The 16,114-nt window shown below is 41.9% G+C and overlaps 1 protein-coding gene across 2 annotated transcripts in view; it reads left to right on the forward strand.

Moving 5' to 3' along the window:
* The window catches only part of TMEM259 (transmembrane protein 259), a 38,814-nt gene that overhangs the window by 16,718 nt on the left and 5,982 nt on the right, over nt 1-16,114 (forward strand). The window contains exons 3-7 of one of the 2 annotated variants that reach the window (XM_034442524.3): nt 1,174-1,345; nt 6,253-6,363; nt 8,702-8,824; nt 11,273-11,373; nt 14,618-14,675. In XM_034442524.3, the coding sequence (XP_034298415.2) occupies nt 1,174-1,345; nt 6,253-6,363; nt 8,702-8,824; nt 11,273-11,373; nt 14,618-14,675 (565 nt within the window). The remainder of the gene's footprint in view (nt 1-1,173; nt 1,346-6,252; nt 6,364-8,701; nt 8,825-11,272; nt 11,374-14,617; nt 14,676-16,114) is intronic. The other variant, XM_034442525.3, reaches the window with a different exon arrangement.

The following is a 16,114-nucleotide window of genomic DNA, read 5'->3' on the forward strand; positions in this document are numbered from 1 at the left end:
ACATAAATTCACGTTCTAGCCTGTATGTTGAGTATCAAACAAACAATGAGTATTGGGGCAAATTTTTTGTGTCAAAATGTGTTGAGCACCAAATTCAATGAATTTCAAAATAGTTGAGTACCATGGTACCACTGTATACGCAGTCCTCAACTTACAACAGTTCATTCGAAGTTACAACGGCACTGAAAAAAGTTACTTATGAGCATTTTTCACACTTTCGACCATTGCAGCATCCCCAGGGTCACATGATCAAAATTCAGATGCTTGGCAACTGGTTCACTTCGATGACCGTTGCAGCATCCTGGGGTCACGTGATTACATTTTGCGACCTTCTGATCAGCAAAATCAATGGGGAAGCCAGATTTGTTTAACAACCGTGTTACTAATATAACAACTGCACTGATTCAATTCACAACTGTGGCAAGGAAAGGTCGTAAAATGGGGCAAAATTTGCTTGAGATATGTCTCACTTAGCAAGAAAAAATTTTGGTCGTAACTGTGGTTGTAAGTCAAGGACTACCTGTATCTGATTTTACACTGTTTTACTATGTTTTACGAATAGTCCTTGTTTAGCAACCATTTGGTTTTGATGACTTGGTCAATAAGTGAAATGGTTGCTAAGTAAACATGTGAGAGACTGTGAAGATCACTGGCTGCTGCCATTTTCTTCAGATGAGACAACGTCCTATGCCTGATCCTTTTTTCTCCTTTTTTCCTCCTTTTTTCGCCCCCGGACAGGGCAGAGGGATTACTTATACTTATATCTCTTCCTGAGCTGCTTATTTCTGCAACATAACCTTTCCCTAAAGTTCACAAACTCAGCTGTGTGAACTATCTTAGTTGATTAGAATTGTAACTGTTGGTAGCTTCTGCCTGAAACTGACCAGACTGTAATCAGTTTCACGCTGACATTGCAGTCAACACGGGCATTGGGCAGAAAATGAACCTTTCATTACCATTTATTACTGTCACATTTGCAAAGGGTCACTATCTGTGGCAGTTGCTGAACGAGGACTACCAGTATTGTAAGCTGCACAGAGATCAGCTGAGCGGTGATTGGCTAAAACATTTTAATAAGTAAATAAATCGGGGTTAAGGGGTGGCAGAGGAGTTGTATACGATCTTGTTCTTCATATTAATTCCTCTGTATGTTTTTTCTTCCTCCTTTGATAGTTTGATCTGGATATTGAACCGAAGATCTTCCACAAGGCAACTCGGCTGAGTAATGCCCACGTTTTGTCTCCCAACGAAAGCCAAGAATTCTCCTTCGGCAGCGAGCCAACCTCTAAAGGTATGCAGCCTCTCAGCGAGACTGTGTCCGAATTTGAGATGCTAGCCAAAGCAGGTAAAGATATGTCGTTCTTAACTTCCCATCTTGTTCCATCTGTACATCATTTTCCCCCCCTTTTTTCATTTCCCCCGCTTGCATCAGTCATTTTTTTTCTTTTGGCATGACTTTTCCCATCCATCTACCACTCAGTCTATGCCAGGGGTCAGCAACCCGCGGCTCTGGAGCCACATGTGGCTCTTTCATCCTTCTGCTGTGGCTCCCTGTCGCCAGCCGGCTCCACAATTGATAGGGCTTTCGGTTAGGACAGATAAAGGAAAAAGGACAACACGCTAGGAGGAGACTCTATGGTGGGGGAACCGGACTTCCTGTTGGCTCCAGAAATGAACGGGGGGCTTCTGGTTAGGACCTTTGTGGCTCTTTGAGTGTTTAAGGTTGCCGACCCCTGGTCTATGCTCTCCCCCTCTAGATTTTAACTTGACTTCTAAACTGGCATGTGGGCTAATTTCCTTGGGGAAGTAGTGGACTTGCCAGAGAAAATCCTTCGGCTTGTGGCTCTATATCAGGAGTCTCCAAATTTGGCAACTAAGACTTGTGGACTTCAACTCCCAGCTGGCTGAGGAATTCTGGGAGTTGAAGTCCTCAAGTCTTAAAGTTGCCAAGTTTGGAGACCCCTGTTCTATATGATGCGGAACCTTTTCTGTTGCATTTGTTGATGGAGGGGCACGTATGGAAGGCGGAGCAGTATTGCAGTAGAGAAAATGGCATCGCTTTGGATAAGAAAGCAACATTTGGGGGGTCATTTGTGTCTGGGATCCATTTATTAGTATCCTGGAAAGGCAGGATACAAACTTTTCTTACAGGGATATTTCTCCTCCGTCGGTTATGCTGACACATTCTTATTTTGCACCTTAAAATAACAATTTGATGGATGAAATAAAATGCTATGCCTCACACTGAATACTGTACAGGTAGGTAGTCCTTGACTTACAACAGCTCATTTAGTGACTGTTCGAAGTCACTGAAAAAAGCGACCTACGACCATTTTCCCCACTTATGACCGTGGCAGCATCCCCGTGGTCACATGATCAAAATTCGGATGCTTGACAACTTTTTTACATTTATGACGGTTGCGTGATCTCCTTTCGCGACCTTCTGACAAGCAAAGTCAACGGGGAAGCCAGATTCACTTAATCGCGGTGTTACTAATTTAACAACTGCAGCAATTCATTTAACAAATGTGGCAAGAAAAGTCGTAAAATGGGTCAAAACACTTAAGAAATGTCTCACTTAGCAACATAAATTCTGGGCTCAATTGTGGTCATAAGTTGAGGACTACATGTAGTTAGTAATAGTCTAGCCCTATGCCAACGGCTGTGGGTTTTCAGCATACAGATAGTTCTTGACTTATGAGCAGTCACTTAGCGACTGTTTGAAGTTCCAATGGATCTCCCCCCCAAAAGGTCCTTATTTTATTTTATTTTATTTTATTTTTCAAATTTCTATACTGCCCTTCTTCTTTCGGACTCAGGGCGGTGAACAGCCAAGTAAAACACTTTATATACAAAAGTTAAAATAGATTTAAAATAATTAAATAATTTGGCCCATAATTAAAACATTTCAATTTTTTGAACATCGGAACTTATGAACCGGTTCATAAGTTCTGATGCCCCCATGATCACATGACTACATTTTGGGCGTTTGGCAGATGGCCCACATTTTTTGACGTGTGCCGCAGCATTCCACTGATGTGTGATTGCAATTTATGATTCCCCCCCCCTTGAAAACTGGCATTTACATCTGGTTTAAAAAGGCTCCCTTATGGTTATAAGGCAAGGACAACCTGTACTGGACTAGATGCATCTTTGGTCTGGTTAGTTTTAGACTCAGAGAAGGAGCTCTACCTAAATGCTGCTGGATTAAGTTAAGTTATTTTTCACATTTCTGAACCACCCATCTCCCTCAAAGAGAGACTCTGGGCGATGTACAATAAAATTATGGGTGGCAGGACAATGCTGACAATTCAGAAGCATCAGGCTTCATAAAAGATCTGACTTGCTCTGAACAAGCTTCTTGGAAAACCTGTACTTCCACTTGGCACAAAGGAGAGTGTGGGGAAAGCTGGCGGAGATACATAGAATCAGGCAAGGCGTGAATCAGTGTTTTTCAAACCTGTACGGGCGGCAGAACCTGTTATTATAAAAAAAAAAAATCCAGAGACAAAAAAACAAAACATCAAGATGTAAAACTCCACTGATGGAAAATTGGCCTTTGCTGAGCTTTGTCTTTCAAGAATCCCTCAAGTACAACATTCCACAATGCTGCGGATCCCAATTTGAAAAACCCTGGCCTAGATAGAACGGAGAAGGATAAATTTTCCTTTCCCCCCTCATAGTGCTAGAATTCAGGGACATCCATTGTAGAGGTTCAAGATGGATTAAAGGAAAGACTTTCACCAAGAAAATAAATAAATAAATAGCTTGAAATAGATCTATACTAGTTTCCTTTTATTTCTTTGTTGGTAAATATAAATTTAACACAAAAAATAGTTTGTCGCGAAAGCGACTGCCTGCGAAGGCTCCTGGATTGGGGCTGAAAGGCGAAAGCAGAAGCAGTGTGCTGCGTCCCATATTTTGTTAGACCAGATTGCTCTGATAAAAAATACTTTTTCACCCAGATAATTTAACTGTCAACTTCACTTCAATTCAAATCTTTATTGTCAGTGCACAACATATGTACAATGAGATTGGTTGAGCTCCCTCAGTGCACCCCTAACACAATACAACTCACAGTGAAGACAAAAAATCCCTAACCCAATAAATCGTATTAACAAAACGCCCAGTACTATTGCACCAGTGTGAACATGTTACACATTGCGCCAGCCCTGCAGTCCATCATACTACGTAGTTACGATGTTATTTCTCATTCAGGAGTCTGACAGCCCACAGATAAAAACTGTTCTTCAGCCTATTTACTTTGCCGCTTAGTGTAACAATGACAGATAATTTGGATGGCTGTGACGAGAGAATGGTGAGGTTCAGAGAAGACCAGTCTACCAAAGGTTACAAACAGTGGTGGGCTGCTGCCAGTTTGGACTGGTTCAGGCAAACCGGGTAGTTCCGATGATCAGCTGGCCCCACTCACCCGTCCCTGCCCTATCCTGTCCTATATTTTCTTCTTCCTGGCTCAGCTGATTCGCGCGGCACAGCTGATTTCTGCGCTTCCGCTATTCTGTTTATCGGGGCTTAGAAGGTAGGCAGCTAAGCTTCAAATTGCTGTATTTTGAACGCTGCGCGCAAAGCACGCGCTCACAGAACCAAACCGTTGTTAAACTGGTTGCAGCCCACCACAGGTTACGAATACAATTGTTTGCTACTACTTGGATCAGAGGCATCATACCTTGTGCAGGTAGTTCTCGACTTACAACAGTTCACTTAGTGACAGTTCGACAGTTCAACAGCATGGAAGAAAGTGACTTAAGACCTCATCGCCGCATCCCCCATGGGCATGTGATTAAGGCAACTGACTCATATTTATGACTGTTGCAGTGTCCTAAGGTCATGTGATCCTCTTTTGTGACCTCTTGACAAGTAAAGTCAATGGGGAAGCCAGTTCCAGTTAACAACTGCAATGTGGCAAGAAAGGAGGTAGAATGGGGCAAAACTGACTTAATAAATGTCTCAGCAACATAAATTCTGGGCTCAGTTGTGTTCATAAATCAAGGATTACCTGTATACAAGTTGCTGAAATGGGGTATTACTTTCCAATATAGGCTTGGGGGAGTCTCAAATGCTGCTGGGTGACACAGTGGAAGGGTTTGTAGCTTGATCCAGCCGGGCTATTCTTATATTCTTACACTCGTGTTTCACTCTTTTTGTTAAGACCTCTTTTTTGTTCAGACACCTGAAATAGGAAGTTTACATTCTTACCTGGTCTGAAAAGTTGTGGCTCATTGCTTCTGAAACTTACCTGAAATTCATGCAAATCCCAGTTTGCATTCCTACTTAGTAAGGGGTACAATAAGTGAGAATATTGGTTAGTTTTGCTTTGACTTTCCCACCATTGGATTCCCCCAAAATCCCTGGACTATTGGATTTGATTATCCCTGGATTTGATTATTTGTCATGCTGGAGTAAATACTCGGAGATCTTGTCCAGTATATATCTATGGGATGAGGATTTGGGAATGGCCAATAGTAGCCTCAGTCTGCAGAAGGAGCCTAATGCTGCAAAATTAGCTCATGTGAATAGTTTAGAGTAAACCAGGATTCTTCAAAACCCCAATTGATTACTTTTTTACTATGTTTATACCAGGGTGGATTTGATTTAAATCGAGTTGATTTAAATCACAATTTAAATCATGATTTAAATCACTAGTAAAAAGGCTTGATTTAAATCAACTCGATTTAAATCATAATTTTTAAAGAGCAACTGTCATCTCTGCTACTCCTTTGACCCACTGTTGACTCACCGATAGTCCCAGTGTTGCAGAATATACAGCCTCATGCTACATAACTAAGCTCCATTTCATGCTGAATAAACTAAATTATTTATGTATCTTAAATAGAAAACTATCTTACGATAGATTTTTACCCCAAAAGTTTTTTATTAAAATAAATCCGATTTAAATCAAAACAATCTGATTTTTTTGATTTTTTTTAAAAAAATCATTGATTTTTATCCACCCTGGTTTATACCCCACTGACCTGCTCAGAAAAAGCCATTGAAGTGGACTTACTTTTTTCAAATGTGCACACCGAAGGAACACAGAAATCAACCAATAAAACACAAAAAATGCAGCCTTTTTAAAAACGTTGCCTGTCCGTGCAATTAGAATGCGCCATCTTGACATCACAATGCCTGCTCTGATTTTCGTTATCGTTTGAATAAACGTTTCTGAACTGCGTCTTTATTTCTTCTATCCTGGCCTTCTAAAACTCTTCTTTTTTTGGGCTGTATTTGTAGTGTGGCCGCAGGAAGAATACATTGTGGAATATTCCTTTGAGTACGGATTCCTCCGATTATCCCAAAGCACCCGTCAACGTCTGAGCATTCCCGTCATGGTGGTGACTCTGGGTAAATTTCTGTTTTACCATTCCATTCTTAACCATTGCTAAGCGTCCAGAAGTTGTGTGTGCTCCAACGCTGGAAGGTTTTAAGAAGAGATTGGACAACCATTTGTCTGAAATGGTATAAGGCAGTGTTTCTCAATCTTGGCAACTTGAAGATGGGTAGACTTTAACTCCCAGAATTCCCCAGCCAGCAAAGCTGGCTGGGGAATTCTGGGAGTTGAAGTCCACCCATCTTCAAGTTGACAAGATTGAGAAACATTGGTAGGGTTTCCTGCCTCAATAGGGGGTTGGAGTAGAAGACCTCCAAGGTCCCTTCCAATTCGGTTAAGAACTCATAAGTTTAGAAACCGAGATAGAAGAGTTATCAAGCTAATCATCAGACTGCCACAGCGTAATATTTTGTTTCGGGTTTTGTTTGGCTATTGCTGTAGATATTTATATGTGCTGCCAGCAAACATTCAGTGCAAGTGAAAATAAACGACAATGAAATGTCTCAGCAACGGGAAATTCATGTTTTAAAGCAGAAGGGGTAGTGGGGGGGCTCTGCAGGAGTGACAGTGGAAGACATCGTTTCCCCCTAGCCTTAAGAATTTCGTCTGTCTTTTAAAATGAATGTTATTTTAGTTTAAATGTTTGGCTTACTTAATTTAGGTAATGCCCCCTGACTATCTGGGAACAAAACATTTGCAAGTGATCATTCGTTGCATTCCATGGTTCCCAAACTTATGCAGAAATTGTGAATTTCCACATAACTGTCTCCGTACAGCTAAAATAGCTCATGGATATTTGATATCCTAAGAGGAAGCCCAAATTAAAAATAGAAAATGGGAATCCTGATTCTGTGGCTGCAGAATGGAGGAGGCCAGCATTTTCTTCTTTAGCCATGGGCTTCCCCAACATGGTACCCAGGAATGCCCGCCCCAGTACCCACCAGTCTCCTTATCCTAGCCAATATTGTATCAAAATGTTCTTTTTTTTTTTTTAAAGAAACAGAAAACTGACATGCTACTAAACAAAGCACCAGCCTTCAACTTCATTTTTGGAATATCTCTAGGCCCCAAGAGATCCCATAAATGTCCTTAGCAAATAAGAAATATGCTTTATTTTCTTTTGAAATGTGTTCCCAATTATCCTCCTGGGATCCATAACTTTTAAAGTTCTCAGTGGGCCAACCAGTCTGAAAAACATTTGAGGCAAGGGTTAGAGTTAGTTACTGTATTTTTTTGAGTATAAGACACACCTTTTTCCCCCCTAAAAGAGGGTGGAAATATTGTGCATCTTATACACTGAATATAGCCATTTTTGGCCTCCTGAAGCCCTGCCCTAATCGTCCCATTTTTGTGAAAAATGGGCCCGTTTTTCACAAAAACGGTGCGCAGAGGGTTTGGGAGGCCTGCAGAGTGCTCCTGGGGGCTGGGGAGGGAAAAAACACCCCCGTTTTTTTCCCAAAAACAGTGTTTTTGCCCACCCCCAGCCCCCAGGAGCACTCTGCAGGCCTCCCAAACTCTCTGCGCATCCCATTTTTTGCAAAACCAGGCAAAAACCAGGCGTAGAGGATTTGGGAGTCCTGTAGAGTGCTCCTGGGGGCTTGGGAGGACAAAAACCTTTTTTTTTCTTACTTACCTCTTTGAAATCTTGGTGCGTCTTATAGTCTGAAAAATATGGTTGGTTGGTTAGTTAGTTAGTTGATTAGTTAATCCTTATGATTAAATAGCAAAGGCAGAGTTTGCTGCAGGCTTTTTGTCGTAGAGTTTTCGCAAGGAAAGAAGAGAAGATAAAATCATTTCCAGTTTGTATGGATATCAGTCTTTCTAGGAGACAGGGAAGAGTCAATCATCAGAATTGATTTTATTTCAGATGTGCTCAAAGTCTTACCCCCACTCCCTTTCAAAACTATTTTTTCCTGACATTCAGTTTCCATTTTGGATAAGTCTGGCCATTGTTACCTTGCTCAGACTTGATTCTTTGAATCCAAACCAGTTTCTCTTAAGATCAAGACTCATTCATGTTTTCCTTCACTATTACTTATTTAATAAAACAATAAAGATTACAGTATTTTAAACCTACATTCTTAGTGGCAGTTTCTTGAAAATGTGAGGTAACACAAGGTGGTTAAGTCTGCAGATTGACCCCTCCCTCCCTCCCTTCCTGGAAGGTCGAGGCTTCTTCCTCCTTCTAGCTTTTCCTCCCAATTTTGGGAATTGTAGTCTATACATTGCAAAAAATTGGCTGTGGTTGAGAAACACCATGTTAGACTTTTTGCATTTAGGGTGTGTGTGAAATTCTGCCTGTGGGTCTTTTTTGCTGTAATTTAACTTAGTCTGCCTTCACCCTTCTTACAGATCCCACCCGGGACCAGTGCTTTGGAGACAGGTTCAGCCGTCTCTTATTGGATGAATTCCTAGGATACGACGACATTCTCATGTCCAGTGTGAAAGCCTTGGCTGAAAATGAAGAGAATAAAGGTTTGGAAAAAGGGCACGTGGGTTTGCAGCATTTAGTACAAACCTCTGCGACATGCTATATTGTTCAAATTGTTGCGGTCTCTTGGCTGCCGCACGTGTTACCGTGTTTTACATTATATGTAAAGTTGTTTTCCCCTGTTATAAGCTGTCCTGAATCACTCAGTAGAGATGGGCAGGTCTAGAAATTGAAGAAATAAGTTAACCCAGAAAACAGAAGCGGGCGAATGTTTGACATTTGGCTGTTTGAAGTGAGAGATGGTCTTGATCCAGTTGCAGGCAGTCCTCGATTTACAACCGCTTGTTTAATGACAACAGCACTGAAAAAAAATTGGCTTACAACCAGTTCTTACACTTTATGACCATCGTAAGATCCCCACGGTCACATGATTAAATTTCAGGTGCTTGGGACATGTATTTATGATGGATCAGGTGATCCCCATTTGCCATCTTCCCAGCCAACTTCCAGCAAGCAAACTCAATAAGGGAAACTGGATTCACTTCACAATCCTGTGATTCCCATAAACAACTGCAGTGATTTGTTTAACAACCACGGCAAAAAAAAAAAGATTGCCAAACTGGGCGCGACTCCCTTAAATTAATGTTGCCTTGCTTAGCAACGGAAATTCTGGTCACAATTGTGATCATAAAGATTCCCCGTTTATCCCTGGAGTGGCTATGTATTTGTGGAACAATATCCCACTGCTTTCATTTGTACAATCGTGGCTGAACCCTTTTTTTTTTTTTTCTTTATGACAATGTCAGAATTGGAAGGAGCCTCTGAGTCCAGCTAACTCCCTGCTCTGTACAGGAATCTAAATTAAAGCTGTGGTAATAGATAGTTGGCCAGCACTTGCTTAAGGGGTATGAGTGTAGTTATCTTCTTCCTATTTATAACTTTACTCATCTTTTGCAGACATGAAAGCCTTAGCTATGCTTTCTGGAATGCAGTTCTTCTGCTTGGGCTTTGGGACAGGGAGTTGTGCTTGTTAAATAATCTTAGTTAGATTACACTCCCTTGGGGAGGGGACTGCTTTGAAGACTGTCCAGACCCTTCCAGATAGAGGGGCAAGGTTTCAAATTGGTTGGAGAGTGGCTGTTTGGAAAATTATACAGTTGCTGTGTTGTGTCAGCCACTGTTTCTAGAAAAAAAAATGGGAACTTTAGATGCTTGTTTTAAAGCAGAGGTCTTCAAATTTGGCAGCTTTAAGACTTGTGGACTTTGCTGGGTTTTTGTTTTTTTTTTACATCCCTCTCTTTGCAGATAAATTACACAAATAGAGTGTAAGTGCCTGAGTGGCGTAGGAGGCTAATGCCTCCTACGCCACTCAGGCACTTAGGAGGCACTAATGCCTCCTAAGGCAGCATTTAACATCCAGCTGCCTGCAATTACTGCGAGTTCAATTCTCCCCAGGCTCAAGGTCGATTCAGCCTTCCATCCTTTCTAAGGTGGGTAAATTGAGGACCCAGTTTGTGGGGGCAATAAGCTGACTTTGTATAAATATACAAAAGTATGAAGGCTATTGCTTAACGCATTGTAAGCTGCCCTGAGTCTCTGGAGAAGGGCGGCATATAAATCAAATATATATATATGTGTGTGTGTACAGTTAATATTTCGGGTTTCTTCCCGTGTAATTATGAACATATCCCTAAAAGGGTAGAAGCAACGTTTCGACAGAATCTCATCTGCCATCATCAGGCTTATGTGAAGTGTCTTTTGCTGTAACTGCCATAGACTTACATAGAAAAATATATATAAAACTTATAAAAATATAAAATAAAACTTACATAGACAAATATATATATATATATGTATATATATAAATTTTACGTTGGATTTTATGTTATGATTACAGATAGTCCTCAATTTATGATGGTAAGTCAGCCTGCAATTTGCTTGTAAGTTCTGAGGAACGTAAAGCGGGTTATCATGTGACTGCACCCGATTTTTGTGACCGTTGTGAAACACAAGTGGTCATAAAGCTAAACGCCTAGTCGTAAGTCGAAGACTACCTGTATTGTAAAGTGCCCAGGATCTTTGGAGGTTTGTAGGTCTTATATCAGGGGTCTCCAATCTTGGCAACTTTAAGACTTGTGGACTTCAACTCCCAGAATTCTTCAGCTAGCTTTGCTGGCTGAGGAATTCTGTGAGTTGAAGTCCACAAGTCTTAAATTTGCCAAGATTGGAGACCCCTGTGTTATATACACAAATATAAATTCCTCTAAAACAGCACAGCAAATGCTTTGCATTCATGGCTCTTTGGTTCACAATTACCTTGGCTGGGAGTGGGCTGATCCCATGGAAGTATCTCAGGATGTGTGGAGATTTTCTTAAGCAAGCCAGCCAGTGTATCAAATATTTATAAAACACTGTTGAATGAATGAATTCCTCCATTCCTTATGTTGTAATGTTTCTCCCCCCCCCCCATCTTTTTCTTACTGGTGTGACAGGTTTCCTTCGCAATGTGGTATCCGGGGAACACTATCGTTTCATCAGCATGTGGATGGCCAGGACTTCCTACGTTGCAGCCTTCGTCATCATGGTGATCTTTGTGAGTGTTTCCTCTTCTCTTTATTTTTTCCTCAGCCTGAATTGGCGTTTTTTGTTTCCCAGAATGTTCAACCAGAAACCTGGTTTGTGTTTTATGGGCTACATCGGGGTGAAATCCAGCAGGTTCTAACAGGTTCTGGTAGCGGAAATTTTGAGTAGTTCGGAGAACCGGCAAATATCACCTCTGGCTGGCCCAAGAGTGGGGAGGGAATGGAGATTTTGCAATACCCTTCCCCCAGGAGTGGGGTGGGAATGGGGATTTTGTAGTATCCTTCCCCTGGAGTGGGGAGGGAATGGAGATTTTGTAGTATCCTTCCCCTGCCATGCCCACCAAGTCATACCATGCCCACCAAGCCACGCCCACAGAACCAGTAGTAAAAAAAAAAATGAATTTCACCATTGGGCTACATTCCAGCCACAGCATTCAAGGCAGCTTTGCCAGGGATGTAAAATGGTTCTCGGTTCAATACAGGTAGTCCTTGACTTATGAGAGTTCATTTAGGGACTGTTCGAAGTTATAACATCACTGAAAAAATGGTGCCTTATGACCGTTTTTCACATTTATGACCATTGCAGCATCCCCAGGGATGGCAACTGGTTCCTATTTATGAAGGTTGCAGTGTCCCGGGATCACGTGATCCCCTTTTGTGACCTCCTGACAAGCAAAGTCAGTGGGGAAGCCAGATTCACTTAACAATCATGTCACTAACTTAACAGCTGCAGTGATTCGCTTAACCACTGTGGCACAAAAGGTCGAAAATAGGGTCAAACTCACTTAATAAATGTTTCGCTGAACAACAAAAATTTTGGGCTCAGTTGTCGTACGTCGAGGACTACCTGTATCGGGGTTGACCTTAAGTTGGACATTCTTAACCAGGATTGTCTATAACCGGGTTCCCCAACCTTGGCAACTTTAAGACTTGTGGACTTCAACTCCCAGAATTCCTCAGTCAGCAAAACTAGCTGAGGAATTCTGGGAGCTGAAGTCCACAAGTCTTAAATTTGCTTTGCTGGCTGAGGAATTCTGGGAATTGAAGTCCACAAGTCTTAAAGTTGCCAAGGTTGGAGAACCCTGGTCTATAAATCAGTTACTGCGATCAGAAAATGATCCTCTGCATGAAACTGTGCCCACTATCCTTTAATTCAGGACTTGGGAATGATGGTCCTTTTATGACTTGTAGACTTCATGCTGGCTCAGGAATTCTGGGAGTTGAAGTCCACAAGTCATAAAGGGGGCCATCGTTCCCCACCTCGGCTTTAGTTCTCCCAGCTGCAGTTTTATTCACGGTTCTTCTTCTAAGTGTTTTGTAGCCTCTGGCTCTTATCAGCAGCTCTACCAGCAAGGAGAGCAATACAAGATAAAATGTTACGCAGATGTCTAGCATTTACAGTTACACAACCACAACACTGCACATGGAAGATGATAAAAGTGATCAAAGGTTTTGGCCGCCTTTCTGGATGCAAAATTAAGAAGAAAACAAAGGCGGTTTAACTACTAAAGAACAACATTATGCGAAAGAAGAGAGAGTGGTTGTAAGGAAAATACCCCCAGTGAAATGTTTAGGGCTTTATCGGATGCGATACGATGAAGGCAGTTTCCAAAGTGTTTGCTAAAAAATATGGAAAGAAATAAAGCAAGACCTTGAAAGGTGCAAGAACAAAAGATTTTCCTGGCTAGGACTTACCACAATAGTACTGTAAAAATGAATATATTATCCGAGATAATTAAATCAATGCATGACTTAAAATCCTAGTTCAGATATGTGAGAGGATTGGTTGCCTGCAAAATGGCTAGCACCTGGGCTTGGTGGTGCCCTGTCCCTTTAAGAGCTCTCCCTAGCCAGTCCAACAACCTGTATCTATAAAAGCTGAGCAGAGAGACAGTTGGGTGTGATGGTATTGGGGGAGTGGGAGTAAGATGGAAGGTGGTTCGTGTTAGTTTGAGAAATTGAAGCAGCCTAAGGCAAATTTACTGTTACTGTTCTCCAGAAATAGGACTCACAAAGAGATGTAGTAGTGCAGGGGTGTCAGATTCGATTTCATTGAGGGCTGCATCAGGGATGTGTTTGACTTTGGGGGGGCGTGGCCATGGCCGGGGGGCGTGGCCACTTTGACATCACTCGTGTTGGCGTGTGTGGTGGCCCAAGCGCTCTGCCAGCGAAAACAGGCTCCAGAGCTCCATTTTCATCTGCCATGGCCTCCTGCCACCCTCTGCCAGTGAAAACTGTCACTGCGTTCTTTTATTTACCAGCTGAGCTCATCATTTCTGGACTATCAGACTTTCCGTACCTTGCCAAGAATTGTTATCAAAAGCTACTATGCATGTCCATCCACCCACATTCCTTCACACACTCTCTTTCCTTTCTTCTCTTGCCAGAAAGGTCCGGCACGAACTATTTCAAAATGTAACAATTACTTTTCTCAGTTAGTGAGGTGTTTTATTTTCTTTATAACAAATAAATGAGTTTTATTAGAGAACTTTTTCTTTGGGTTTTATTTCAGAATATTGCAACTTGGAAAAGCCACGACCCATCCTCTAATTAAATCAGGGTGATTGTCCCAGAGCCAAGGATGGGATTAATCAATGCCCTGACAAAAACAGAGTTCGTGCCCCCCCCTCCCAAAACTCCGTTTTCACTGGCACAGAGTGGCAGGAGGCTGTCACAGCCGAAAATGGAGCCTGGGAGGGCCACATGCGGGCTTTCCAAGCTCCATTTTCACTGGCAGAGGCACTGCGGGCTGGTCCTTTGCTGTTTCTAGGGTGGCCCCGTGGGCCAGATCTAAGCACCCCGCAGATTGGTTCTGCCCCCCGGGCCTTGAGTTTGACACCCCTGTAGTAGTGGAAGAACAGCAGTTGTAGTAGAATGGAGGAAGAGTGGTATAGTAAACTGTGAGTACAAGCCCTTGAAGGTTGTGCTGATTTTTTCTGGAATTTTGGAGCCCTCTAACCTGGATGTACATAAAAGAACCTGTGACAAAAATGACACCGATTTGAGTCTCAGACAAACAGTTCGCAAGACTGGCAACAAATGATTTTTCTGAGGATAATAACCCATCTCTCTCAACACGCTAAGAACAAAACTTTGGAGTGGTTAAGTGAATTATGCTTTTCATTTTAATTCTGGAAAAATTAATTTTCATTCCAAATGGCAATTTTTTTCAGAATTATGAGAGTGCTTTTCCGCTTTTCATGGTTGGCCTTGGGGCTTTCATGCTTTAATGTTTACCCGCCTGTCTCTTTTCAGACCCTATCTGTTTCCATGCTGTTGCGTTACTCCCATCACCAAATCTTCGTTTTTATCGGTAAGTTTTCAAAAAAATCCTCGCTGTGAGTTTCTGCAGTGCCTGCTGTCCAGGTGGGCTTGGAATAAGTATGATGGCGAATTGTGAGCTGTGGTGGCGCAGTGGTTAGAATGCAGAATTGCAGGCTGGCTTTGCTCACTGCCAAGAATTCGATTCTAATTGGGCTCAAAGTTGACTCAGCCGTCCATCCTTCCAAGATCGGTAAAACGAGGACCCAGATCGTTGGGGCCAATGTACTGACTCTGTAAACCGCTTAAGAGAGGGCTGCAAAGCACCATGAAGCGGTATATAAGTCTAAGTGTTATTGCTGTTGCTATGATGAGAGCACTTATCACTTATCCAGGAGCCTGGATAGCTCAACAGACAGAGCTCTGTAATTTAAGACCAGCTGTCTGCAATTAAAGTAAGATCGAATCCCGCCAGGCTCAAGGTTGACTCAGCCTTCCATCCTTTCTAAGGTAGATAAATTGAGGACCCAGTTTGTGGGGGCAATAAGCTGACTTTGTATAAATATACAAAAATATGAAGGCTATTGCTTAACACATTGTAAGCCGCCCTGAGTCTCTGGAGAAGGGCGGCATATAAATCAAATTTAAAAAAACAAAAAAACAAAAAACAAACTTAGAAGCCACAAATTCTGGTTCAGTGTTTTGACTGTAGTTTTTAATATAAGGAGGAACTTATTTCAATTTGTTCCATGTCATTAATGTGATTTATTCTGAATACAGGAGTAATAGTGTTAGGTACAGTGGATACATTTAATTTTAATTCAGTGTAAATGAAAACCGTTCCATTGGGCTATTCAGCATGCCAGGCAAAGATTGAGAATAGCTATCAACTTTGAAAACCTGCACATTCTTGGTTCAAACACTGCTATGGTCCATTTGCATCCTAATCCACATTAAATAACTACTCCCCGGTATGCTGCTTGCCATGATTTATTTTAACGTGCAGTCTTGAACGGCACAGCCAAAATATATTTTGTTATTTATTCATCCTTGAGTGAATCATCATTTTGGCATCCTGGTATTAGATAGCAGCTGGCTGTTTCTATTGGCTCAAAACCCACTTTAGTGATGGAAATTTAATTTTCTACCAGGGAGTAAGGTTGCATTAGACCAAGAGACTCAACCCTTAGCAGCTTTAGGAAGACTGCAGCTGATGTCTATAAGCAGTCCTTTATACAGATAGTCCTCAACTTAACGACCATAAGTGGGGTCAGCATTTCCACTGCCAAGTGGAATTGTTACGTGGAATTGTTACACGAGTCGTGCCTGATTTTATGACCGTTTTTTTGTTGTTAAGCAAATCACTGCAGTTGTTAAGCGACTCCCATCTTCTCCCATTGACACTGCTTGTTGTGAGCCGGCTGGGAAGGTTACAGTTGGCAGTGCACATGACTCTGGGACGCTGCATCCATTCTCAAAATAGAAACCGAT

This window comes from Pantherophis guttatus, chromosome 1 (assembly GCF_059756535.1).
Source record: "Pantherophis guttatus breed Tessera chromosome 1, ASM5975653v1, whole genome shotgun sequence".
NCBI lineage: Eukaryota > Metazoa > Chordata > Lepidosauria > Squamata > Colubridae > Pantherophis > Pantherophis guttatus.